The sequence below is a fragment of the Oncorhynchus mykiss genome, chromosome 3, assembly GCF_057628025.1.
Source record: "Oncorhynchus mykiss isolate SJ-2025 chromosome 3, ASM5762802v1, whole genome shotgun sequence".
NCBI lineage: Eukaryota > Metazoa > Chordata > Actinopteri > Salmoniformes > Salmonidae > Oncorhynchus > Oncorhynchus mykiss.
Genome location: NC_143024.1, coordinates 84820725 through 84847865, shown reverse-complemented (window position 1 = coordinate 84847865; position 27141 = coordinate 84820725). Strand labels below are relative to the sequence as shown.

The 27141-nt window shown below is 45.0% G+C and overlaps 2 protein-coding genes and 1 long non-coding RNA gene across 4 annotated transcripts; 1 reads left to right on the top strand and 2 right to left on the bottom strand.

The window, feature by feature from the left end:
* Window positions 1–19650, bottom strand: LOC110520544 (uncharacterized). Its single transcript, XR_002472999.3, has 4 exons — window positions 19478–19650; window positions 19315–19392; window positions 1117–1291; window positions 1–953 (listed from the first exon to the last, which is right to left on the bottom strand). It is a non-coding gene; the product is annotated as an uncharacterized LOC110520544 (long non-coding RNA).
* On the top strand, window positions 6370–22234 carry fhl2a (four and a half LIM domains 2a). Of its 2 annotated transcripts, none has more exons than XM_036975112.2 (6): window positions 6370–6487; window positions 14972–15147; window positions 15514–15688; window positions 18357–18526; window positions 18870–19056; window positions 19520–22234. In XM_036975112.2, exons 2-6 carry the CDS (start codon window positions 14992–14994, stop codon window positions 19669–19671), a joined length of 840 nt encoding a protein of 279 aa, XP_036831007.1. In that variant the 5' UTR covers window positions 6370–6487; window positions 14972–14991; the 3' UTR covers window positions 19672–22234. The 2 variants fall into 2 exon arrangements, with proteins under 2 accessions (XP_036831007.1, XP_036831006.2); XM_036975111.2 differs by lacking the exon at window positions 6370–6487 and adding an exon at window positions 10068–10516.
* Window positions 22047–26644, bottom strand: tslig2 (tRNA splicing ligase complex subunit 2). Its single transcript, XM_021597932.3, has 4 exons — window positions 26455–26644; window positions 25584–25747; window positions 24054–24360; window positions 22047–23451 (listed from the first exon to the last, which is right to left on the bottom strand). Exons 1-4 carry the CDS (start codon window positions 26641–26643, stop codon window positions 23404–23406), a joined length of 708 nt encoding a protein of 235 aa, XP_021453607.2. The 5' UTR covers window position 26644; the 3' UTR covers window positions 22047–23403.
* Window positions 26645–27141: the final 497 nt, after the last annotated feature.

Below are 27141 nucleotides of genomic sequence, written 5' to 3'. Positions count from 1 at the left end.
TTTTTGTGCACATGGAAAACTTCTGGGATCTTTTATTTTAGCTCTCGAAACATGGTACAAACACTTTATATGTTGCGTTTATATTTTTGTTCAGTATAATATCAAATCTAATATAACTAGCCTGATGTAGATTTAATTTAATCCAAGTGTTTTTAAGAGACACATTTGTACAGAGAGAACAACAGCTATGGCATGAAGTGAGAGGTGGATAACATGCTCAGTATGCATTAACACCAGAGGAGGCTGGTGGGAGGAGATGTGTGTATATGATATACGAGTGTCCTCTTGGGTATACCCATTTCAGTATGGATGTCCTCTCTGTTGTGGTCAACCCTGGAGAGGAGATGTGTGTATATGATATACGAGAAGTCCTCTTGGGTATACCCATTTCAGTATGGATGTCCTCTCTGTTGTGGTCAACCCTGGAGAGGAGATGTGTGTATATGATATACAAGTGTCCTCTTGGGTAAACCCATTTCAGTATGGATGTCCTCTCTGTTGTGGTCAACCCTGGAGAGGAGATGTGTGTATATGATATACGAGTGTCCTCTTGGGTATACCCATTTCAGTATGGATGTCCTCTCTGTTGTGGTCAACCCTGGAGAGGAGATGTGTGTATATGATATACGAGTGTCCTCTTGGGTATACCCATTTCAGTATGGATGTCCTCTCTGTTGTGGTCAACCCTGGAGAGGAGATGTGTGTATATGATATATGAGAAGTCCTCTTGGGTATACCCATTTCAGTATGGATGTCCTCTCTGTTGTGGTCAACCCTGGAGAGGAGATGTGTGTATATGATATATGAGAAGTCCTCTTGGGTATACCCATTTCAGTATGGATGTCCTCTCTGTTGTGGTCAACCCTGGAGAGGAGATGTGTGTATATGATATATGAGAAGTCCTCTTGGGTATACCCATTTCAGTATGGATGTCCTCTCTGTTGTGGTCAACCCTGGAGAGGAGATGTGGAACATGTAGAAAACAGTAGAAATAAAGAAAAACCCTTGAATGAGTCGGTGTGTCCAACGCTTTGACTGCTACTGTACGTATGTTAATGCTTGGCTAGAACAAAAGCCTGCATCCATAACAGCTCACTCAATGTTCTCCAAAATTACCTCTGATTGCTCATTTGTGTCCCTCCTCCTTGTGACCTTGTGTCACGGCCGGTCCATCAAAGCAATTTCTATCAGGGGATCCATGTCAGTGTGCTGGAGCTCTGGCCGGTTCAAAGGTTGAAAAGGTTCCCCTTGCAGGGGATCAGCTGGGCTCTGGTGTAACCCAGGGATGGGCCTGTTTGGGGGGGAAATGATTAACGGTGGTCTGGTGATGACGGAGGCTGGGCGCCCTGACCTTTCCGTCCTGGCTGTATTTGCGGCATCGGTAAGCACCAGGCTTTAACAGCACCATGGATCCTGGTAGTGCCCAGACAGCTGCAGCGTTACCCCCCCGGCTGGGCTTATCGACTGGGCTGGTAGCCCAGGGATGAGGATACATGGGGGTCAGCGATGGGATGGGGGGGTTGAGGGGGTGTAGAGTAGCATGGGGGAAAGGGGATGGTGTGGGGAGGGGAGGGAATTAAGGGCTGGAACGAGGACGCATTGAGCTGGGCGAAGAGATGGGGTGGGGACGGGGAATTGAGGGGTTGGGAAGAGGGTCAAGGGCTGGGGCCAGGAATGGGGCTGGAGCCAAGCGCTGGGGCTAGGATTGATATGAATTGTGTCAATATAATGTCAACATAAGCATCCTGGCATTGGCAGTGAATGAAATGAATGAAACATGACAGAACATCAATTAGTGAGTGTGGTAGTCGGGTTGACTTTAATTCCACACAGTGATTATCAGCATTACAGTCTAATTCACAGCTGAATCTCAGCACACACACACACACACCACGTAACCTCTCCGATACGCTCCCACAGCACACACACACCACGTTACCTCTCCGATACGCTCCATCACACACACCACGTAACCTCTCCGATACGCTCCATCACACACACACACCACGTTACCTCACCGATACGCTCCATCACACACACCACTTTACTTCTCCGATACGCTCCATCACACACCACGTTACTTCTCCGATACGCTCCATCACACACACCACGTTACCTCTCCGATACGCTCCATCACACACACCACGTTACCTCACCGATACGCTCCATCACGCACCACGTTACCTCACCGATACGCTCCATCACACACACCACGTTACCTCACCGATACGCTCCATCACACACACCACGTTACTTCTCCGATACGCTCCATCACACACCACGTTACTTCTCCGATACGCTCCATCACACACACCACGTTACCTCTCCGATACGCTCCATCACACACACCACGTTACCTCACCGATACGCTCCATCACGCACCACGTTACCTCACCGATACGCTCCATCACACACACCACGTTACCTCACCGATACGCTCCATCACACACACCACGTTACCTCTCTGATACGCTCCATCACACACCACGTAACCTCTCCGATACGCTCCATCACACACACCACGTTACCTCACCGATACGCTCCATCACACACACCACGTTACCTCACCGATACGCTCCATCACACACACCACGTTACCTCTCTGATACGCTCCATCACGCACCACGTTACCTCACCGATACGCTCCATCACGCACCACGTTACCTCACCGATACGCTCCATCACACACACCACGTTACCTCTCCGATACGCTCCATCACACACCACGTTACCTCTCCGATACGCTCCATCACGCACACCACCACGTTACCTCTCTGATACGCTCCATCACACACACCACGTTACCTCTCCGATACGCTCCATCACACACCACGTAACCTCACCGATACGCTCCATCACACACACCACGTTACCTCTCCGATACGCTCCATCACACACACCACGTTACCTCACCGATACGCTCCATCACACACACCACGTTACCTCTCCGATACGCTCCATCACACACACCACGTTACCTCTCCGATACGCTCCATCACACACACCACGTTACCTCTCCGATACGCTCCATCACACACACCACGTTACCTCTCCGATACGCTCCATCACACACCACGTTACCTCACCGATACGCTCCATCACACACACCACGTTACCTCTCCGATACGCTCCATCACACACACCACGTTACCTCTCCGATACGCTCCATCACACACACCACGTTACCTCTCCGATACGCTCGGTGAAGTAACGTGGTGTGTGATGGAGCGTATCGGTGAGGTGTGATGGAGCGTATCCACGTTACCTCACCGATACGCTCCATCACACACACCACGTTACTTCTCCATCACACACCACGTTACCTCACCGATACGCTCCATCACAAACACCACGTAACCTCACCGTTACGCTCCTATCTCATGATAAGCTGTAGTTCATACTATTTACCAAGAGAGTTTTCTTCGTAGCTGTGTATTTACCACCACAAACCGATGCACTAAGACGACACTCAATGATCTGTATAGGGCCATATGAAAACAAGAAAATGCTCATCCAGAGGCGGCACTCGTAGTGGCCGGGGACTTTAATGCAGGGAAACTTAAATCCATTTTACCTCATTTCTAGCAACATGTTAAATGTGCAACCAAAGGGAAAAAACTCTAGACCACCTTTACTCCACACACAGAGACATATACAAAGCTCTCCCTCGCCCTCCATTTGGCAAGCAAAAACTAAAGCAGGAAGCACCAGTGACCCGGTCTATAAAAAAGTAGTCAGATGAAGCAGATGCTAAACTACAGGACTACAGCACAGACTGGAACATGTTCTGGGATTCTTCCGATGGCATTGAGAGGTACACCACATCAGTCACTGGCTTCATCAATAAGTGCATCGATGACGTTGTCCCCACAGAGACCGTACGTACATACCCCAACCAGAAGCCATGGATTACAGGCAACATGCACACTGAGCTAAAGGGTAGAGGTGACGCTTTCAAGGAGCGGGATTCTAACCTGGAAGTTTATAAGAAATCCCGCTATGCCCTCTGACGAACCATCAAACAGGCAAAGCGTCAATACAGGACTAAGGTCGAATCATACTACACCGGCTCCAACACTCGTCGGATGTGACAGGGCTTGCAAACTATTACAGACTACAAAGGGAAGCACAGCCGCAAACTGCCCAGTGACACAAGCCTACCAGACAAGCTAAATGACTTCTATGCTTGCTTCGAGGCAAGTAACACTGAAACATGCATGAGAGCATCAGCTGTTCCAGACGACTGTGTGATCACATTCTCCATAGCCATTGTGAATAAGACGTTTAAACAGGTCAACATTCACAAGGCCACAAGGCCAGATGGATTACCAGGACTATTACTCCGAGCATGCGCTGACCAACTGACAAGTGTCTTCCAATTTGCATACCGCCCCAACAGATCCACAGATGATGCAATCTCGACTGCACTCCACACTGTCCTTTCGCACCTGGACAAAAGGAACACCTATGTGAGAATGCTATTCATTGACTACAACTCAGCGTTCAACAAAAAATTGTCAAAGACTCCACCCACCCTAGTCATAGACTGTTATCTCTGCTATTGCACGGCAAGCAGTACCGGAGCGCCAAGTCTAGGTCCAAGAGGCTTCTCAACAGCTTCTACCCCCAAGCCATAAGACTCCTGAACAGCTAATCAAATGGCGACCCAGACTATTTGCATTGCCCCCTCCCCCCCTTTATTCTGCTGCTATTCTTTGACTCTGTACCGATACCCCCTGTATATAGCCTCCACATTGACTCTGTACCGGTATCCCCTGTATATAGCCTCCACATTGACTCTGTACCGGTACCCCCTGTATATAACCTCCACATTGACTCTGTACCGGTACCCCCTGTTTATAGCCTCGCTATTGTTATTCTACTGCTGCTCTTTAATTATTTGTTACTTTTATTTCTTACTTATCACACATTTTTCTTAAAACTGCATTGTTGGTTAAGGTCTTGTAAGTAATCATTTCACTGTAAGGTCTACACCTGTTGTATTCAGCACATGTGACAAATCAAATTTGATCACACACCACATTACCTCCCCGATACGCTCCCACGGTCAATCAGGGATACTGTTGGCCATAATCAACACACACACACACACACACACCTCCTGTTGATTAACATCACAAGTAGTTTACAAATATAGCACTTGAGTCACACAAGGGGATCCCATTCCTTCCCTTCTTGACAGTGACCAGGAAAACCTGCTATCATCATCATCATCATATGAGAGAGCGAGAGAGAGAGAGAGAGAGAGAGAGAGGCAGGGAATGTGAGAGAGGATGATCGAGATGGATGGATAGGGAGAGACAGGGTAGGACATAGAGAGATTCTCTGAAAGCTATCTCAGCGGATGACAGTGCTCTATAACATTTAACTCACGGCATACTTTCCATCTTAGCATCACGTCAAAGAGCCATAATGTCATGGGGTACACAACAGTACAAGTGTGTGTGTAGGTAGTAAATCATACAACATTAGAAGAAAGACTAAACTGTTTAAATGATTAAACTGTTTAAATGACTGTACTGTTGCAATCTGGGCTCAAAACGAATAAAAAATGTCTCATGACAGGATTGTTCTTTGTGAAGACAACACAAACTAACAAAAATGGAGGAAGGTCTGTGAACTGGAATTCTGGAACAATCCTGGGAGATGTGTTGTTCCTGGCTTTCCTCTCTGTGAAAAATGGGATACAGAGTTAGTGGAGGGATGAACGGATGTTGGGATTAGATTGAGGGAGGGATGGAGAGGGGTCTACAGGGAGAGAGAGGGTCTACAGGGAGAGAGAGGGGTCTACAGGGATAGAGAGGGGTCTACAGGGATAGAGAGGGGTCTACAAGGAGAGAGAGGGGTCTACAGGGAGAGAGAGGGGTCTACAGAGATAGAGAGGGGTCTACAGGGATAGAGAGGTGTCTACAGGGAGAGAGAGGGGTCTACAGGGAGAGAGAGGGGTCTACAGGGAGAGAGAGGGGTCTACAGGGATAGAGAGGGGTCTACAGGGATAGAGAGGGTCTACAGGGATAGAGAGGGGTCTACAGGGAGAGAGAGGGGTCTACAGGGAGAGAGAGGGGTCTACAGGGAGAGAGAGGGGTCTACAGGGAGAGAGAGGGGTCTACAGGGAGAGAGAGGGGTCTACAGACACGGAAATTAGCGTAGTTAGTAGTTGTGTGTGGTTAGTGAACTACAATGCAATGCCTTACAAGGCCAAAGGGCAGTTGGTGTGGCAGAGTGACAGTGTGTGTGTGTGTATGTCGAGAGAGAGAGAGGGTTTTATCTCTGTAGGGCCATTGTATTTATAGCCCATTTCAACCCCCCCCCCCCTCCTCACCCCCCAACCCCCTCCTCACTCGCTCCACAATTAGTTGTCTATGGGTGGGGTAATCCAATCAGGAGTGACTACAGCTCGCCCTCTGTTCACCGGTCTCAGTCTGAGCAGACTCCTCACAGACACACACCCTCCACAGACAGAAAGGTAGGACTCAGCACTGTCCACTCCTCTACCCATCCATCCCTTCTTCACTCCTCTTCTTTCTCCTTTTCTGGGACATAAACTTTTAATTCCACTCATCCTCTCACACGCCCATTCCCTCTCTCCACCTGAGCTCTTATCCCTCTCCTTAATCATGTTCTCTTTCTATCTTTCTATCTTTCCACCATTCATCCATCTGATTACCTCTTCTTCTCTACCACCTGAAACAATCACCCTCCACTCAGCTCAAACAATAACTCCCAACCTCCTCCTAAATCTCCACAACTCTCTCTCTCTGATTACGGTTATTCAGGCCTTGAACACTATGATTGAACTTCGGCTTTGATGCGTGACATTTGACCTAATTTCTCCCCTGACTAACTCAACTTTAGCTTGATAGATTTATTTTGTTAAAGAAATGTGCCACTGTCACTTTGAATTAGAGGTAATCAGTTGAGCTTCAGTCAGTATCAACTACTTCTCTATGATACAGATTACATGCATGATCAAACTAGGTATCTTAAAGATGCGTTTCTGTGTCCTCGAAAAGCCTGACCCCACTGTCCTGCATTCACTGTGCCTTGGAGAGGAAATTATTTTGGATGTAGAGGACTTTGTTTTAAATGCTATTATTCAGCAAGGCAAGGTAAGGTAATAATTTCAGCAGATTTACATTGTCACAATGTAGATACAAGATCCATCAGTCAATGTATGCATGTGTGTGTGAATGTGTGCGTGTGCGTGGCAGAGCCTGTCTATGCTATGCTGTAATATCTAATGCAAGAGGATAAGTGTAGGTGTTATCAGTGTGCCTGGATACTGTGCTGACAGACATGGCTGACAGACAGACAGGGCAGACAGACAGGGCAGACAGACAGGGTCTAATATGTTCTGTGCCTATCTGCCAATTATCTATACCCTATAGTTATGGTTAGGAGTGGGTAGTGGTATGGGCGAAGGGGGGTACATTTGGGGAAACAGTTCCACCCCTTTAGACTAAGAGACAGCTGGAGGATGGATGGGTGAGGAGGGAGGGTTATGGTGTTGAGGGGAGGAGAGAGGATGGATGGGTGAGGAGGGAGGGTTATGGTGTTGAGAGGATGGATGGGTGAGGAGGGAGGGTTATGGTGTTGAGGGGAGGAGAGAGGGTGGATGGGTGAGGAGGGAGGGTTATGGTGTTGAGGGGAGGAGAGAGGATGGATGGGTGAGGAGGGAGGGTTATGGTGTTGAGGGGAGGAGAGAGGGTGGATGGGTGAGGAGGGAGGGTTATGGTGTTGAGGGGAGGAGAGAGGATGGATGGGTGAGGAGGGAGGGTTATGGTATTGAAGGGAGGAGAGAGGATGGATGGGTGAGGAGGGAGGGTTATGGTGTTGAGAGGATGGATGGGTGAGGAGGGAGGGTTATGGTGTTGAGGGGAGGAGAGAGGATGGATGGTAAGGAGGGAGGGTTATGGTGTTGAGGGGAGGAGAGAGGATGGATGGGTGAGGAGGGAGGGTTATGGTGTTGAGGGGAGGAGAGAGGATGGATGGGTGAGGAGGGAGGGTTATGGTGTTGAGAGGATGGATGGGTGAGGAGGGAGGGTTATGGTGTTGAGGGGAGGAGAGAGGGTGGATGGGTGAGGAGGGAGGGTTATGGTGTTGAGGGGAGGAGAGAGGATGGATGGGTGAGGAGGGAGGGTTATGGTATTGAAGGGAGGAGAGAGGATGGATGGGTGAGGAGGGAGGGTTATGGTGTTGAGAGGATGGATGGGTGAGGAGGGAGGGTTATGGTGTTGAGGGGAGGAGAGAGGATGGATGGGTAAGGAGGGAGGGTTATAGTGTTGAGGGGAGGAGAGAGGATGGATGGGTGAGGAGGGAGGGTTATGGTGTTGAGGGGAGGAGAGAGGATGGATGGGTGAGGAGGGAGGGTTATGGTGTTGAGAGGATGGATGGGTGAGGAGGGAGGGTTATGGTGTTGAGGGGAGGAGAGAGGGTGGATGGGTGAGGAGGGAGGGTTATGGTGTTGAGGGGAGGAGAGAGGATGGATGGGTGAGGATGGAGGGTTATGGTGTTGAAGGGAGGAGAGAGGATGGATGGGTGAGGAGGGAGGGTTGTGGTGTTGAGGGGAGGAGAGGGGATGGATGGGTGAGGAGGGAGGGTTGTGGTATTGAGGGGAGGAGAGGGGATGGATGGGTGAGGAGGGAGGGTTGTGGTGTTGAGGGGAGGAGAGAGGATGGATGGGTGAGGAGGGAGGGTTGTGGTGTTGAGAGGATGGATGTGGGATCTTTGTCTTGCTCAGTAAATATATTAAACTTATCTCAAGTCAATGTAATTACAGGTTTAATTATGATAGTGAAAAACAAAAGACATTTTAACTTAAGGTGATAGCGTAATGAGAGTTTAACTGCTCAGGTTTGTGAAAGTCATAAGAAATCTTCATAATTGAGTGTGTTTGTGTGCGCGTGTGTGAGATTCAGATGGGTTCTCCAGCATTGCATAACACAATTACGGCAAACCCACACATGTGACAACAGCACAGACAGCACTCAATCCCATCACAGACATATGATCCAATCATTAACAGAAAAATACTTGATTCAATCATCCACTCAGAAAATCATTGCCTCACTAGACAAAACCTGCATTTCATCATACCCCAGAGCCAAGGGTCGAACCATGACACAGCATGTACTTCCCAGGAGTTCAGCACACTTGTACTTACATTGTATGACACTTGTATTACAAGTAGAAGCAAAGTACTGTACATGTCTGACAAAAGTTAAGAAATACCCTCTATTCCTCCACATTGAGGTGTTCATTCTGCGCACGCGTGTGTGTGTGTGTGTGTGTGTGTGTGTGTGTGTGTATTAGTCAGGTGGTTGGTGTCTGTCATTAGCTTCGCTGGTATGGGTGACATCGAAGAGAACACAGAGCCCCGTCTCCAACAGCTGTCCACTGTTTAAATAGCTGCAGATTTTATTAGGGCTCAGTTTCTCTTTTATTTTAGGACCAAGATGAACCCTGAGTTAAGTGAGTTAGAGAGAGAGACAGCCAGACAACGAGAGAGAACAAGAGAGAACGAGAGAACGAGAGAGCGAGAGAGTGAGAGAGGATGGATGGATGGATGGATGAGGGGAAGTAGAGGAGAGGAAGAGCAACAGCGATGGAGAGACTGGGAAAAGGGATTAGAGGGAGAGTCATTATTACCGGTAGATAGGATAGTAAATCTATTCCTCTTTAAACATGAAGACAGAGAACAGAAAATTCCTCTGACTTTCTGTTTCAATCTAATTTGGACCAATACCAAGACCCTTCTCTAGCCCTTTAACATATGCAGTCTTAGTTTCGATTCTTGTTTGGACCTCTATTCTTGAGTAAGAAGTGGTATATCTGAGGATCTCATACACAAAGGCTGTAATACATGAAGAACATACCATGATATTACAGGGGATTTAGTCCAGAGAAAGGGGGACCGAACGAGGTAATGAGGAAATGCAAACAGAAAGATAGACAGTATCGGGTTAGAAAAACAAGGGAAAGCAAATACAGAGAGAGAGGGGGTTGGGGACAGGGAGAGAGGGGGGGTTGGGGACAGAGAGAGAGGGGGTTGGGGACAGGGAGAGAGGGGGTTGGGGACAGGGAGAGAGGGAAGAAGAGATCTAGCGAGAGATGAGAGGGTGAATAAGAATACGAGGGAAAGAGAGAAGGAATTTAGGAAAGTGAGGGGGGACATTCTCAAGTTCTCCTGTTTTTCCTTTGCCTCCTTATATGGTCAAACCATGACGGTGGAATCAGTGGGCAAGAGGGGAGTAGGTCAGAACTCAGAAAGAAAGAGAGAGAGAAGAATGAGAGCAAGAGGAAAGTGGTGAGAAGTGTAGAGGAGAGAGGTATGCAGCGTCGTGTGCTTGGGACACTGGGGACTTCCAGAGGCAGCCGGCCACACACGCGTACAAACACACATACACACACACACAGGTCAGCAGAGTGACAGGCCAAACACAGAGAGGGATAACCAGAGGTTTATCAGGGGCTGGACTGCTGGCAGCTGCAAAGCGTGAGTAGACATTCTTCCAGTGTGCCGTGTCACACACACTGTGGGAATCTGAGCTGTGTTGTGGTGCGTTGTGATGCTGACAGCCGGAGGTGAGGTGATGGATGACTGACTGCATGGTGACATAGTGAGTGTTGGTATGCGCAGGGGCGAAGGTCCCCTGTCTCTCTCTAAGTACGATTGATAGATAGAGCTATTAATAATGTTCCTCTCATCTGTCACCCTGCAGCTGTCACACCAACAGACAAAAGACTGACACACAGAGGTCAAAGACTAAACCCTCTAGAGAGACATACTGTACACAAAAGTACAACTTGATCCTACAACTGTCGGTAATATAACACTGGCTCAAAAGATGACAGGCAGATGTGTATTGGGATTTCCTCAATGTCTTGTCAGTGATCTCTATTGTGCTATATTGCAGTGCCTCCACTTTGCTTGAATTTGAAATGCCCTTTGTGGATATTATATTCATTGCAGTGACAGGCAAGTGAATTGAGATCCAGTTCTCATTTACTATAACAGACTGATTGTGAGAAGGATGTATCCTCGCTGTTCCTACTCAATGTCAGGAAGCGGATATCTCTGTATAAAACACTGACACAGAGAAGGCCAACAGACACACTTGGCTTTTACAAGCTGGCTTCTGTTCATCTCGTTGGACTCTTAAAAACCTACTTACATAAGTATGCAGGTCATGGATCAAGGTTCTTGACCATAACTTGAATGAGCCATTTATCCCCCTAGAGTCGATGCCCGTGGAAATTCAATTAGCATAATTAAAATATCCCATAGAAATCAATTAGCATAATTAAAATGTCCCATAAAACCCCATAAAAATCTGACAGTTTAAACTAGAGATATCTGTTAAACCAGAGATATCTGTTAAACCAGAGATATCTGTTAAACTAGAGATATCTGTTAAACCAGAGATATCTGTTAAACCAGAGATATCTGTTAAACCAGAGATATCTGTTAAACCAGAGATATCTGTTAAACCAGAGATATCTGTTAAACCAGAGATATGTTAAACCAGAGATATCTGTTAAACCAGAGATCTGTTAAACCAGAGATATCTGTTAAACCAGAGATATCTGTTAAACCAGAGATATGTTAAACCAGAGATCTGTTAAACCAGTGATATCTGTTAAACCAGAGATATCTGTTAAACCAGAGATATCTGTTAAACCAGAGATATCTGTTAAACCAGAGATATCTGTTAAACCAGAGATATCTGTTAAACCAGAGATATTGTCTTTGCATTGGATGCATCTCAATTCACCTCATCCTCTGATGTTGCACTTCCGCATCTAAAGCGGTGTTCATCAGACCATGAGACATCCCGAAAATCAGTCTTCTTACAAAATTGTCCGTAGTGTCCTAACGTCGCCTCTATGGAAAGATGAGACTCTCACAACATAAGAGTCTTGGTACTCGTCTGAAGTTGGTACAGCCGATCTGCCAACTTCTGTCTGTAGCGTCCCAACAGTTTGGGCTACACACAAATATAGAACACATGCAGTACTAGTCAAAAGTTTGGACAGTATTTTCTACATTATATAATAATAGTGAAGACATCACAACTATAAAATATTACATATGGAATCACGTAGTAACCAAAAAAGTGTTAAACAAATCAAAATATATTTTACATTTGAGATTTTTCAAAGTAACCACCCTTTGCCTTGATGACAGTTTGGCACACTCTTGGCATTCTCTCAAATCAGCTTCACTTGGAATGGTTTTCCAACAGGCTTCAAGGAGTTCCCACATATACTGAGCACTTGTTGGCTGCTTTTCCTTCACTCTGCGGTCCAACTCAATTGGGTTGAGGTTGGCTGATTGTCGAGGCCATGTCATCTGATGCAGCACTCCATTACTCTCCTTCTTGGTCAAATAGCCCTTACACAGCCTGGAGGTGTGTTGGGTCCTTGTCCTGAGAACAACAAATGATAGTCCCACTAAGCGCAAACCAGATGGGATGGTGTATCGCTGCAGAATGCTGTGGTAGCCATGCTGGTTAAGTGTGTCTTGAATTGTAAATAAATCACAGACAGTGTCACCAGCAAAGCACCCCTACACCATCACACCTCCTCCTTCACGATGGGAACCACACATGCAGAGATCATCTGTTCACCTACTCTGCGTTTCACAAAGACACAGCGGTTGGAACTAAAAATCTCAAATTTGGACTCATCAGCCCAAACAAGTCTCTTCTTCTTATTGGTGTCCTTTAGTAGTGGTTTCTTTGCAGCAATTCAACCATGAATGCCTGATTCACACAGTCTCCTCTGAACAGGTGATGTTGAGATGTGTCTGTTACTGTTTTGCTCTAGGTTTCCTACAGGCCTCACAATACTTGTCTGAAGGTCCCCCGGTACCAGTTGAAAATAATTATGGAAGTATATATGGAGATGGTTTAGTGCCAAAAATAAGGAGGAAATAATATATACAGTGCCTTGCGAAAGTATTCGGCCCCCTTAAACTTTGCGACCTTTTGCCACATTTCAGGCTTCAAACATAAAGATATAAAACTGTATTTTTTGTGAAGAATCAACAACAAGTGGGACACAATCATGAAGTGGAACGACATTTATTGGATATTTCAAACTTTTTTAACAAATCAAAAACTGAAAAATTGGGCGTGCAAAATTATTCAGCCCCCTTAAGTTACTACTTTGTAGCGCCACCTTTTGCTGCGATTACAGCTGTAAGTCGCTTGGGGTATGTCTCTATCAGTTTTGCACATCGAGAGACTGAATTTTTTTCCCATTCCTCCTTGCAAAACAGCTGGAGCTCAGTGAGGTTGGATGGAGAGCATTTGTGAACAGCAGTTTTCAGTTCTTTCCACAGATTCTCGATTGGATTCAGGTCTGGACTTTGACTTGGCCATTCTAACACCTGGATATGTTTATTTTTGTACCATTCCATTGTAGATTTTGCTTTATGTTTTGGATCATTGTCTTGTTGGAAGACAAATCTCCATCCCAGTCTCAGGTCTTTTGCAGACTCCATCAGGTTTTCTTCCAGAATGGTCCTGTATTTGGCTCCATCCATCTTCCCATCAATTTTAACCATCTTCCCTGTCCCTGCTGAAGAAAAGCAGGCCCAAACCATGATGCTGCCACCACCATGTTTGACAGGGTGGATGGTGTGTTCAGGGTGATGAGCTGTGTTGCTTTTACGCCAAACATAACGTTTTGCATTATTGCCAAAAAGTTCAATTTTGGTTTCATCTGACCAGAGCACCTTCTTCCACATGTTTGGTGTGTCTCCCAGGTGGCTTGTGGCAAACTTTAAACTACACTTTTTATGGATATCTTTAAGAAATGGCTTTCTTCTTGCCACTCTTCCATAAAGGCCAGATTTGTGCAATATACGGCTGATTGTTGTCCTATGGACAGAGTCTCCCACCTCAGCTGTAGATCTCTGCAGTTCATCCAGAGTGATCATGGGCCTCTTGGCTGCATCTCTGATCAGTCTTCTCCTTGTATGAGCTGAAAGTTTAGAGGGACGGCCAGGTCTTGGTAGATTTGCAGTGGTCTGATACTCCTTCCATTTCAATATTATCGCTTGCACAGTGCTCCTTGGGATGTTTAAAGCTTGGGAAATCTTTTTGTATCCAAATCCGGCTTTAAACTTCTTCACAACAGTATCTCGGACCTGCCTGGTGTGTTCCTTGTTCTCCATGATGCTCTCTGCGCTTTTAACGGACCTCTGAGACTATCACAGTGCAGGTGCATTTATACGGAGACTTGATTACACACAGGTGGATTGTATTTATCATCATTAGTCATTTAGGTCAACATTGGATCATTCAGAGATCCTCACTGAACTTCTGGAGAGAGTTTGCTGCACTGAAAGTAAAGGGGCTGAATAATTTTGCACGCCCAATTTTTCAGTTTTTGATTTGTTAAAAAAAGTTTGAAATATCCAATAAATGTCGTTCCACTTCATGATTGTGTCCCACTTGTTGTTGATTCTTCACAAAAAAATACAGTTTTATATCTTTATGTTTGAAGCCTGAAATGTGGCAAAAGGTCGCAAAGTTCAAGGGGGGCGAATACTTTCGCAAGGCACTGTATATATCCTGATCTTTATTCTCTCTCTCAGATATAGGACAGACACTTCAGAACAAACTCTCTTTAGATGTTTTGGGGGACTGTCTGTTGTTCCATGTAGGACTGTCTGTTGTTCCATGTAGGACTGTCTGTTGTTCCATGTAGGACTGTCTGTTGTTCCATGTAGGACTGTCTGTTGTTCCATGTAGGACTGTCTGTTGTTCCATGTAGTAAATATGTTATTCAATGTGTTCCTATGGGTAGTAAGGCCCACTGATTTTTTATCAGATATTTTTATTGAAAAAGTAAGGCCCCCCTGGCTTAGACATAGCTGTTATGGGTTATACAGTAGTAGGACAAATAATATTTTCAAACTCTCTCTCTCCCCTTGCCTCAGTTGGGATTCCCGGTGCAAAGATGACAGAGCGCTATGACTGCCACTACTGTAAGGAATCCCTGTTCGGGAAGAAATACGTCCTGAGAGAGGAAAACCCATACTGTGTCAAATGCTACGAGAGCCTGTACTCAAACACCTGTGAGGACTGCAAGAAACCCATCGGCTGCAACACCAGGGTAGGAACACACACACACACACACACACACGTACACCAGGGTAGGAACACACACACACACACACACACACACGTACACCAGGGTAGGAACACACACACACACGTACACCAGGGTAGGAACACACACACACACACACGTACACCAGGGTAGGAACACACACACACACACGTACACCAGGGTAGGAACACACACACACACGTACACCAGGGTAGGAACACACACACACACGTATGCATTGCATGACACATACAAATAGGGATGAACCACTAGCACTGTCTCTCATTGTGTTTACCTTCCATCCAAGAACATTGTCAAAGCATGCTGTCTGATATAAAGACTGAAATTGTCCCTCTGATGCCTCCATAGGACCTTTCCTACAAGGACCGCCACTGGCACGAGGAGTGTTTCCAGTGCTTCCAGTGTAAACGCTCTCTGGTGGACAAGCCCTTCTCCACCAAGGATGACCAGCTGCTCTGCACTGAGTGCTACTCCAATGAGTACTCCTCCAAGTGCCACGAGTGCAAGAAGACCATCATGCCTGGTGAGAACCTACATTCATCTAATCTACATATAGTAAACACACACACACAGGCATTTGCATGCACATGGGCATGCACACACGGACGTGCACACAGGCATGTACACAGACTAATCTTGGACTATCACAACGTACACAAACCTTCATAATGGTTGCAAACACAATTTAGATCTGCCCTTATAAAAACAAAATTAAATACCAACAAACACAGCTTCCCATGAATCTTCAGGAAGTTATTTACAGACCTGACATTTTGAGTTGATCTGTTTGAGTAGTAGCAGTAGTACCAGTAAAAATAGAAGTAGTAGTACCAGTAGTAGTAGTAGTAGTACCAGCACCAGCAGTGGTAGTAATACCAGTAGTAGTCGTACCCGTAGTAGTAGGTGTAGTAGTAGTAGTAGTAGTACCAGTACCAGCAGTAGTAGCAGTGTCAGTAGTAGTAGTGCCAGTAGTAGTAGTAGTAGTAGTGCCAGTAGTAGTAGTAGTAATAGTAGTGCCAGTAGTAGTAGTAGTAGTAGTAGTAGTGCCAGTAGTAGTAGTGGTGCCAGTAGTACCAGCAGTACCAGTAGTAATACCAGTAGTAGTAGTACCAGCAGTAGTAGTAGTGCCAGTAGTAGTAGCAGTAGTAGTAGTAGTGCCAGTAGTAGTAGTAACAGTAGTAGTAGTAGTGCCAGTAGTAGTAGTAGTAGTGCCAGTAGTAGTGCCAGTAGTAGTAGTAGTGCCAGTAGTAGTAGTAACAGTAGTAGTAGTAGTAGTGCCAGTAGTAGTAGTAGTAGTGCCAGTAGTAGTGCCAGTAGTAGTAGTACCAGTAGTAGTAACAGAATTAGTAGTACCAGTATTAGTAGTAGTAGTGCCAGTAGGCGTAGTAGTACCAGTAGTAGTAGTATTAGTAGTACCAGTAGCAGTAGTAGTAGTGCCAGTAGTACCAATAGGCATAGTAGTACCAGTACCAGTAGTAGTAGTAGTACCAGTACCAGTATTAGTAGTAGTACCAGTAGTAGTAGTAGTAGTACCAGTAGTACCAGTAGTAGTAGTAGTACCAGAATTAGAAGTACCAGTACCATTATTAGTAGTAGTAGAGCCAGTAGGCGTAGTAGTACCAGTAGTAGTAGTACCAGTACCAGTAGTAGTAGTAGTGCCAGTAGGCGTAGTAGTACCAGTACCAGTAATAGTTGTAGTAGTAGTAGTAGTACCAGTAGCAGTACCAGGATTAGTAGTACCAGTACAAGTATTAGTAGTAGTAGTGCCAGCAGTAGTAGTAGTAGTACCAGTAGTAGTAATAGTAGTAGTAGTAGTAGTAGTAGTACCAGTACCAGTAGTAGTAGTAGTAGTGCCAGTAGTAGTAGTGCCAGTAGTAGTAACAGTAGTACCAATACCAGTAGTAGTCGTAGTAGTACCAGTAGTAGTCATAGTACCAGTATTAGTAATACCAATACCAGTAGTAGTCATAGTAGTAGTGCCAGTACCAGTAGTAGTAGTAGTAGTACCAGTAGTAGTAGCATAAATCGTAGTACCAGTAGTCGTAGTAGTAGTAGTACCAGTAGTAGTAGTACCAGTAGTAGTAGTAGTACCAATACCAGTAGTAGTAGTAGTACCAATACCAGTAGTAGTAGTACCAGTACCAGTAGTAGTAATACCAATACCAGTAGTAGTCATAGTAGTACCAGTAGTAGTCGTGCCAGTACCAGTAGTAGTACTGGTAGTACCAGTAGTAGTAGCAGAAATTGTAGTACCAGTAGTCGTAGTACCAGTAGTAGTACCAATACCAGTAGTAGTACCAATACCAGTAGTAGTAGTGTCAGTACCAGTAGTAGTAGTACCAGTAGTAGTAGTAGTGCCAGTAGTAGTAGTACCAGTAGTACCAGTAGTAGTACCAGTAGTAGTAGTAGTAGTAGTACCAATGGTAGTAGTAGTGGTGGTAGTAGAACGTTTTGGATGATTTTAACTAATCTATGTCTTTAAATATCATAATTTCCATAATTCCTTGGGATGGTGCTTCTCTCAGACAAACAGACAGACAGTCAGTGTAACTCTACTCTGGTGAGGTCTGGGGTGCAGCAGAGCAGAAACACTGAATGTACTGTAGATACTGAATACATTTGCTCCAGACTTCCTTGAACACAACAATGCCCCTCTGTACCCACTGTGTTTGTATACAAAGACCGAGAGATTGAAAAACAGATTCTATCTCAAGGCCATCAGACTGCTAAACAGCAATCACTAACTCAGAGAAGCTGCTACCTACATTGAGACCCAATCACTGGACACTTTAATAAATGGATCACTAGTCACTTTAATGAATACAGCTGCACAGTATTGTCTCTTATCGATGGTGATTCTGATATCGTTTAGGGCCTTTAGGACTTGTTAGATATTACTGCACTATCGGAACTAGAAGCATAAGCATTTTGCTATACTCACATTAACATCTGTAAAACATGTGTATGTGACCAATAAAATTTGAATTTAATTAATTTTTTAAAACCCAGGAAGTATTTTAGAGAGCAGCTCTGAGGGGGCAGACAGTGAGGGACTGTGTGTAACCCAAGGACTGAGTAGCATATGTGTCCTCTTTCGCACTCTCCATTCTCTATACTTCTTAATTCCTTTACCTACCCATCCATCCCTCCACTTTCCCCTCCCTCCCTCTCTCTCCCTCCCCTTCATTCAGGCTCCAGGAAGATGGAGCATAAGGGTAACAGCTGGCATGAGACCTGCTTCACCTGCCAGCGTTGCCAGCAGCCCATCGGCACCAAGAGCTTCATCCCCAAGGAGAACCACAACTTCTGTGTGCCCTGCTACGAGAAACAGTTTGCCATGCAGTGTGTGCACTGCAAGAAGGTAGGTTTAAGGTCATAATATTAAGTGTAAATACTGTAGTATCTCTTCCTCACTTTTTCTGTCCTCTAAAGTGGCGTATACATCAGAGAGATAGAAAACAGGGCTCTTTCTACAACTACTGAAAGACTGGCTGTGAATCTGGCAAGCTAGAATAGAGCAAGAACGATTAGTACTTTATATGTCCACAAATGTCCTCAGTATCCATTCACGTGGCAATTTATTGAATGGATCGCTTAACCGCTAAAATCTGGTATCTGTTGGTGCCTGGTGTGTAGCACTTGGTTGGTGTGTATGTGCTTATTTGTGTGCAGTCACATTTGACCTAACTCTCTCTCTATAATAGCCCATCACTACTGGCGGGGTGACCTATCGCGACCAACCCTGGCATAAGGACTGCTTCCTGTGCACCGGCTGCAAGCAGCAGCTGTCTGGCCAACGCTTCACCTCCCGTGACGACTTTGCCTACTGCCTCAACTGTTTCTGCAACCTGTATGCCAAGAAGTGTGCTTCCTGCACCACCCCCATCAGTGGTAAACTATCTATCCATCTGGGTGTGTTGCAGATACACATTTTCTGCTCACGCACTGATGATCAGATCTTTACAACATGTGGAACAGTGCTTAGTGTATCAGGAACTAAAGGGAACATGACAGAACGATCCGATCATCTGTGCAGACCCGCGAGGAAATTGTATACCCGTCTCTAACAGAATGAGTCAGTCAGCCAGTTAGATAGCCACTTTTAAATCAGTCCTAACTTGTAAATCAGGAAGTCAGTCACTTACTCACCCCATCACTCTGTACACTGTGGCCCTGTTTGAATCCTTACTAAAGTTCTCCACCTTTCCTCCTTCCCCAATCACTCATCTGTGGAAATGGAGAAAGCAAGATACAGTATAACTGCTCTATGGTTTCCTTCATTTATGTTTTAGGATGCAGAGACATCCTTCACCTTTTGATAACAGCATGTGTTCATCTCTCCCTTTTCTCTTAGGTCTGGGTGGCAGTAAGTACATCTCGTTTGAAGAGCGCCAGTGGCACAACGACTGCTTCAACTGTAAGAAGTGCTCTGTCTCCCTGGTGGGCCGGGGTTTCCTCACCGAGCGTGACGACATCCTGTGCCCCGAGTGTGGCAAAGACATCTGACATCTGGCAGGCAGCGAGTGGCCGACACGTCTGATTGGAAATTAACGAAACAACCAGGAAGTAACAACGACCTATCAGAGCACAACTGAGTATCATTGTATATATATATATATATATATATATATATATATACAGTTGAAGTCTGAAGTTTACATACATCTTAGCCTAATACATTTAAACTCAGTTTTTTACAATTCCTGACATTTATATCCTAGTAAAGATTCCCTGTCTTAGGTCAGTTAGGTTCACCACTTTATTTAAAAAATGTGAAATGTCAGACTAATAGTAGAGAAAATGATTCATTTCAGATTTTATTTCATTCATCACATTCCCATTGGGTCAGAAGTTCACATACACTCAATTAGTATTTGGTAGCATTGCCTTTAAATTGTTTAACTTGGGTCAAACGTTTCGGGTAGCCTTCCACAAGCTTCCCACAGTAAGTTGGGTTAATTTTGGCCCATTCCTCCTGACAGAGCTGGTGTAACTGAGTCAGGTTTGTAGGCCTCCTTGCTCTCACACGCTTTTTCAGTTCTGCCCACAAATTCAGTTCTGCCACTCCAATATCTTGACTTTGTTGTCCTTAAGCCATTTTACCACAATTTTGGAAGTATTCTTGGGAACATTGTACATTTGGAAGACCCATTTGCGACCAAGCTTTAACTTCCTGACTGATGTCTTGAGATATATATATCAATATATCCACATAATTTCCCTACCTCATGATGCCATCTATTTTGGGAAGGACACCAGTCCCTCCCTCCTGCAGCAAAGCTGCCACCCCCATGCTTCACGGTTGGGATGGTGTTCTTCGGTTTGCAAGCCTCCCCCTTTTCCTCAAAACATAACAATGGTCATTATGGCCAAGCAGGTATATTTTTGTTTCATCAGACCAGAAGACATTTCTCCAAAAATGACGATCTTTGTCCCCATGTGCAGTTGCAAACCGTAGTCTGGCATTTTTACGGCAGTTTTGGAGCAGTGGCTTCTTCCTTGCTGAGCGGCCTTTCAGGTTATGTCGATATAGGACTCGTTTTAATGTGGATATAGATACTTTTGTACCTGTTTCCTCCAGCATCTTCACAAGGTCCTTTGCTGTTGTTCTTGGATTGATTTGCACTTTTCACACCAAAGTACGTTCATCTCTAGGAGAAAGAACGCGCCTCCTTCCTGAGCAGTATGACGACTGCGTGGTCCCATGGTGTTTATACTTGCGTACTATTGTTTGTACAGATGAACGTGGTACCTTCAGGCATTTGGAAATGTCTCCCAAGGATGAACCAGACTTGTGGTCTAAAAAGATTCTGAGGTGTTGGCTGATTTCCCCATGATGTCAAGCAAAGAGGCACTGAGTTTGAAGGTAGGCCTTGAAATACATCCACAGGTACACCTCCAATTGACTCAAATGATGTCAATTAGCCTATCAGAATCTTCTAAAGCCATGACATCATTTTCTGGAATTTTCCAAGCTGTTTAAGACACAGTTAACTTCATGTCTGTAAACTTCTGACCCACTGGAATTGTAATACAGTGAATTGTAAGTGAAATAATCTGTCAACTGTTGGAAAAATGTATTGTGTCATGCACAAAGTAGATGTCCTAACCGACTTGCCAAAACTATAGTTTGTTGTCAAGAAATTTGTGGAGAGGTTGAAAAATGAGTTTTAATGACTCCAACCTAAGTGGATGTAAACTTCCGACTTCAACTGTGTGTATATATATATATGACATATGAACACAAGATACTGGTCGCGTTCCCCTTCTCAGACGTCGCATGCATCAACCAATGATTGGGTGCCACGTCATCGACTGGGCAGTCCGGCATCAGATTGCCTTAACATCATGTGGTTTGCTAATACGTAAAATACCTATCTGGGCGTTGCAAGATCTTGCATGCATCAGCAACACCTGGGCAGAGGAACACACTCGTTATTAGGCTACTAACCCCATATACACTATATGAGTTCAAAAATATACATGACAATGTTTTTTGGAGTGCAACAGCAAATGTTGCTTTCTGCATGCCCTGGCTTAATACATCACATAGTTAGAGGTTTTACACATCAATGTCTGTCATAATTATAAAGAGTCATATATTCAGAGTTTATGTATTGAAAGGAATATTTCCCCTGAACTACACAATTATTGCAGTCATTGTGTAATTTGGGTGCCAAATACCTTTAAGATTTTAAAGGCTATCTACTGGTGTGTATGAGGGAGCATAAGTCCCAAAGTTGCGAAAATGTGAACTAACTCAAACAGGTTTACTGGGCATTTACACTGGTGCAAAGTTTGTAATGTTATTCAGATGGGAATAACACAAAAGCTACAACTAAAAGAAAGAAAAACATTAACCAAAGTGTAAATAATGACAGTTTGGTTTTTAAACGCTGTTTATTATCACCCCCAACACGTATACACTTGACTGACACTGGTGCAAATGCTTGGTAACGATGAGCCATGCCTATTAAGGTGAGAGCCAACAGACATGTCTCTTATCAGTCACAAGGGCTCTGACAGGAAGTCAGTGTCTGAAGTCCAAATAAAGACGTATAAAAATGCACCAACTGCTGTACACCGTGTGTGACTAAGGAAGTGACATGAAGTTAAGTGTTTCCTCTAGGGTTTTCTTTAGCTGCGGTGGCAGTTAGAGGATGGAGTCCAACAAGGGGCAGTTGATGGGCACTTCCCTCTATACATCTACATTATAGGAACGTAGAGGCGGCTAAATACATTTTGGGAAAATCTTTTACAATGCCTTTGAGTTGGTACAAGTTGCCCCTAACTGCTGGTCCTGGGTCAGGTATGCTTTGATGCCTTAATGGTAAAGAGTAGAATTCAAGGTTGGCTAATCTGATCCTAGACCAGGAGCAAAGTCTTTCTCAGGCGCTTGCAAATCATGCAGGACTGAGTCTCTGGCACCATCTGGTGGTTCACTTCCATTTAATTCAAATGCACCCCCACTCAAGGCAAGGCACACTAGTTAAACATCCCATTACAAATGCAAGTGCCACAGTACCAATACAATAAAGCTGGAATCCTTAAATTGTGAAACAGCAACAAAGAAGTTCCTGCAAACAACAAAACACTGCCCCCCCGCCCAACATCATTGTACTGCAATGAGTTTTACAATTACGATGCACCTCACCAACAATAACGGGGGTGGGGCGGCCAGTGGCAATGTTCCTCCTACTGAGGATTTCATCTAAATCAGTATCAAAACCCAGAGAAATCCATTACCCATCATGCCCCACTGTGGATATGGTACGGCCACACAGACGTATGAAGATGCATAACAACTTAGCATTGTAGACCCAAAGTTCTATCAAGTTAAACACCATCAACCTCAACTTGAGCTCTAACAGCCCTGGAAGGGTGAACTCTAACTGTTCTAAGAGGATTTCAGGTAGGTCACATCACAGAATTATAATGCATAGAGCAGAATTGAGGGTTAAACTGCTTATTCCACAAAATACTTATGAACGTAGAAATATTGTGGTGCCATGTCTGCATTAAGAGTCAGTAAAGTCCCAGGAGCAGAGTACTCACTGTAAGGACACTTGAGGGTCAGGTAAAGGGTCAGAGAGTAGTTCTGGGGTCAGTTAGGTGAATGAGGACGGATGTCACCACCCGTTCTGTTGATTGTCCCGACTCTGGCAGAGAATGCCCCAGTGTGAGGTGGCTCATCACTGCTCTACAGTGGAGTGGTGGGTCTCTGGGTACGGTCCAGGGTCAAGGCCAGGTCACTTTCTGGATCTTTTTCTTTTCTTTGAGTTCACCCTGAGGAGACAGAGACGATCACTGACAACATTCACAGATCTGGTTCGCTAATAACATCAACATTCCCAAACCTCTCCAAGTCAGTCAAATAGCCCATGAAAGCAGTCACCAACCCTGGTTCTGGAGAGCTTCTGAATGTGAAAACATTTGGTCCAGTGCAACTATAAAAAACCTGTTTCATCTAAATCAGATTGGATTATAATATATTATTTATAAACCGGGTGGTTTGAACACTAAATGCTGATTGGATGAAAGCAGTGGTAAAGCAGATTGTATACCACGGGTATACAAAAATGCATTTGTACTGTTCTAATTACATTGGTAACCAGTTTCTAATAGCAATAAGGCACCTTGGGGGTTTGTGGTATTTGGCCAATATCCAGACACTCCACATTACATCGTGCCTAAGAACAGCCCTTAGCCAAGGTATATTGGCCATATACCACACCTCCTCGGGCCTTATTGCGTAAGTATACCATTAGCTGAATCCATTGTTTTGGTTGGAACTAAATCCTGCAGCTATCCAGGACCACGGTTGGTGACCAGAAAATCATCTTTAGAAAAATATTTTGCATAGACCAGTAGATACTGAGGTTCCATACCGAGCTGTCTGCCTCCCGTTTGAGATTAACTGACTTGGAGGAGGAGGGGGGGCTCCCCAGACCCTTATTCCCAGTGGGACTCCTATGGGGGCCTCCTGGGCTGTGGGAGGACGAGGGGGTAGGGGTGGTGCTGGACAGCTTGCGTATGGGGCTGAAGAGGTTCATGGAGGGAGGGTGCTTGAATTTGTCGGTCACGCCAGACCCCGAGGTCTGACCCTCTGGCTTTTTCAGTCTGACGGGGCCACTTTTAGAGGAGCTGCCATCGAACACAATCAGAGGCCTCTTACTGTTGTGGTCGTCAGTGAAGCTGTAAGGCAAAACAGGACACTGACTGAGGCTACAGTAGGAGTAAGGCAATTCCACAGTAAGGCAATTCCACAGTAAGGCAATTCCACAGTAAGGCAATTCCACAGTAAGGCAATTCCACAGTAAGGCAATTCCACAGTAAGGCAATTCCACAGTAAGGCAATTCCACAGTAAGGCAATTCCACAGTGACTCCGATTTTTTAACTTCAAAATGTATGCTCATCAAAAAAAAAACATTGATTTCAAAGTTAAACAAATCATACAACTCTGTGCACAAGACTACTTTAAACAATGTACACAGTAAAAAAATATAAAAAACTATCACCATTAGATTTACTCTGTTAAACTTTATCTGCACAGTTCCACCTGTAAATGGGGTTTTGCGAAGAGTTGTATGGTTTGTTATCCTTGGAAATCACATTGTTTTGTTTGGTATCTGTGGCCATCAAACTGCAGAGAGACATTCTTTAATATCAGGCTGATTTCCTCAACAACTAAGAGTTGGTCCAGTAGCTACCATGTTGTAGCAGCGTGAAGCACACCCATGTTGTAGCAGCGTGAAGCACACCCATGTTGTAGCAGCGTGAAGCACACCCATGTTGTAGCAGCGTGAAGCACACCCATGTTGTAGCAGCGTGAAGCACACCCATGTTGTAGCAGCGTGAAGCACACCCATGTTGTAGCAGCGTGAAGCACACCCATGTTGTAGCAGCGTGAAGCACACCCATGTTGTAGCAGCGTGAAGCACACCCATGTTGTAGCAGCGTGAAGCACACCCATGTTGTAGCAGCGTGAAGCACACCCATGTTGTAGCAGCGTGAAGCACACCCATGTTGTAGCAGCGTGAAGCACACCCATGTTGTAGCAGCGTGAAGCACACCCATGTTGTAGCAGCGTGAAGCACACCCATGTTGTAGCAGCGTGAAGCACACCCATGTTGTAGCAGCGTGAAGCACACCCATGCACAAATTCTCAGAGCAAAGTCTTGCATCACGCTCATTTCAATATGTATGGTTTTCAAATCTCCTTGTTCGAATGCTGAGTTTACCTTTAAATAAAGTCTGACAATACAAAAATACCACTGAGTCAATGTAACAGAGTTAAAGGAGTATTGTTTTTTTTTTTAAACAACCAAATCTCTATTTTTTATGTAAATGGCATGCTTTAGATAGGTCCAGACACCTTGGTGATTTCACGTTTTAGAGAAACATATCCTCTCCCCACCTACGAGACTGTCCGCTGGCTGTGCTCTGTCGCGCTCGAGTCTGCTCCATCCTCTTTCCCCAGCGGTTGTTTGGCAGCGCTCTCTGCGGGAGGGGGATGACGTGCCGGAGGTAGAGAGCCGTGAGCTGGTCGCGGCTCCCTTCGTCTCCACTGGTTATCTTTTTCTGTCCAGGACAAGGGTCAAAACAAGTGTTAGCTAGAGCCTCAATAAAACCACCAGTTGACATTCATGAACTAGACAAACGTTTTGCTACAGTGTGCTCTGGAGCAATAAGGCACCTCAGGGGTTTGTGGCATATGGTCAATATACCACAGCTAAGGGCTGTTCTTATGCACAAGGCAGAGTGCCTGGATAAAGCCCTTAGCCGTGGTATATTGGCCATACACCACAAACCCTTATTACTATTATAAACTGGTTACCAACATAATTAGAGCAGTAAAAATAAATGTTGTGTCATACCCATGGTATACGTCTTATATACCACAGCTGCCAGCAGTCAGGGCTCGAAACACCGAGTTTATAATAATGAATACACCCCAGGTACTCCCTTATTTCACCTGACGCATGCGCAAAAAAAAAAAAAAACTAAAACACGCCTGACTCTAAACAAACCACGATTCACACATTTTTATAAGCTGGTTTAATAATATTTTCCTGACGATATTTCCAACATGCTGGGTTTGCATGGCCTCTTTAGTGTTCGGACGCTGGTATAAATAACTAGCTAAATCAGCGGACCATTTTGGCTACAATACAAGCTGGCTGACGTTAACTACCGGTGGCTAGCTAGCTGACAGGCTAGCTGGGACCTAGCTGAATAGCGCAAAATCAACACTCTCCTTGTTGAAATTCAGCTGATTCGTCTCTTACCTCATTCAGAACCAACTGGATAAACTCCTGAGACAGGAGCTCGGGGTGTAGTAAGAGATCTGCGTTAGAAGCGCCTCTATCCTGAGATGTGTCTTTCCCTTCACGTCCCATGTTGGTGGAGCGCGCCATCTTTGCCCTCTCGCCCCAGCATCCTCTACGACTGGTTGTGACGTATTTCATCTGTCCCATCAACCAGATACATCATCAAAGTAGGGCTCAAATGGGCTACGTCTCAATCAATTATAATGGCTTCCTCTCCTTATGTCTATGTATCATTCACTTTAAGTAAGCCAGTGATACACTTAATGTACATACTTTATTTTCATGTTGCATAAAAAGGATCTGTAGGGATGTTTTCTCTGTCAGTTCTTGCAGCTCAGTGTGCTGAGAAAATGAAGCAACCTTTGCATGTCCCTTAGATCTAAAGCCTGTTTTGTGATATATTTAGGTCTTGCCTAAGGTTATTATGAGATAGGGTAAGGCAACCTTATGCTAGATCTGTGTCTAAAGGTCACTTCTACCTGGGCATCGATGTGTACATAGTACACATCTTTCTTTGTTCATTCAAGCAGTAGAATTGAGATAATCACACCGTACGCAAAGTGTATGTGTTGACATGGTGTGCCCTAGATTTGAACTTCTCTCAGTAAACTGTTTAACCACGGTACATATGGAGATGCATTACCT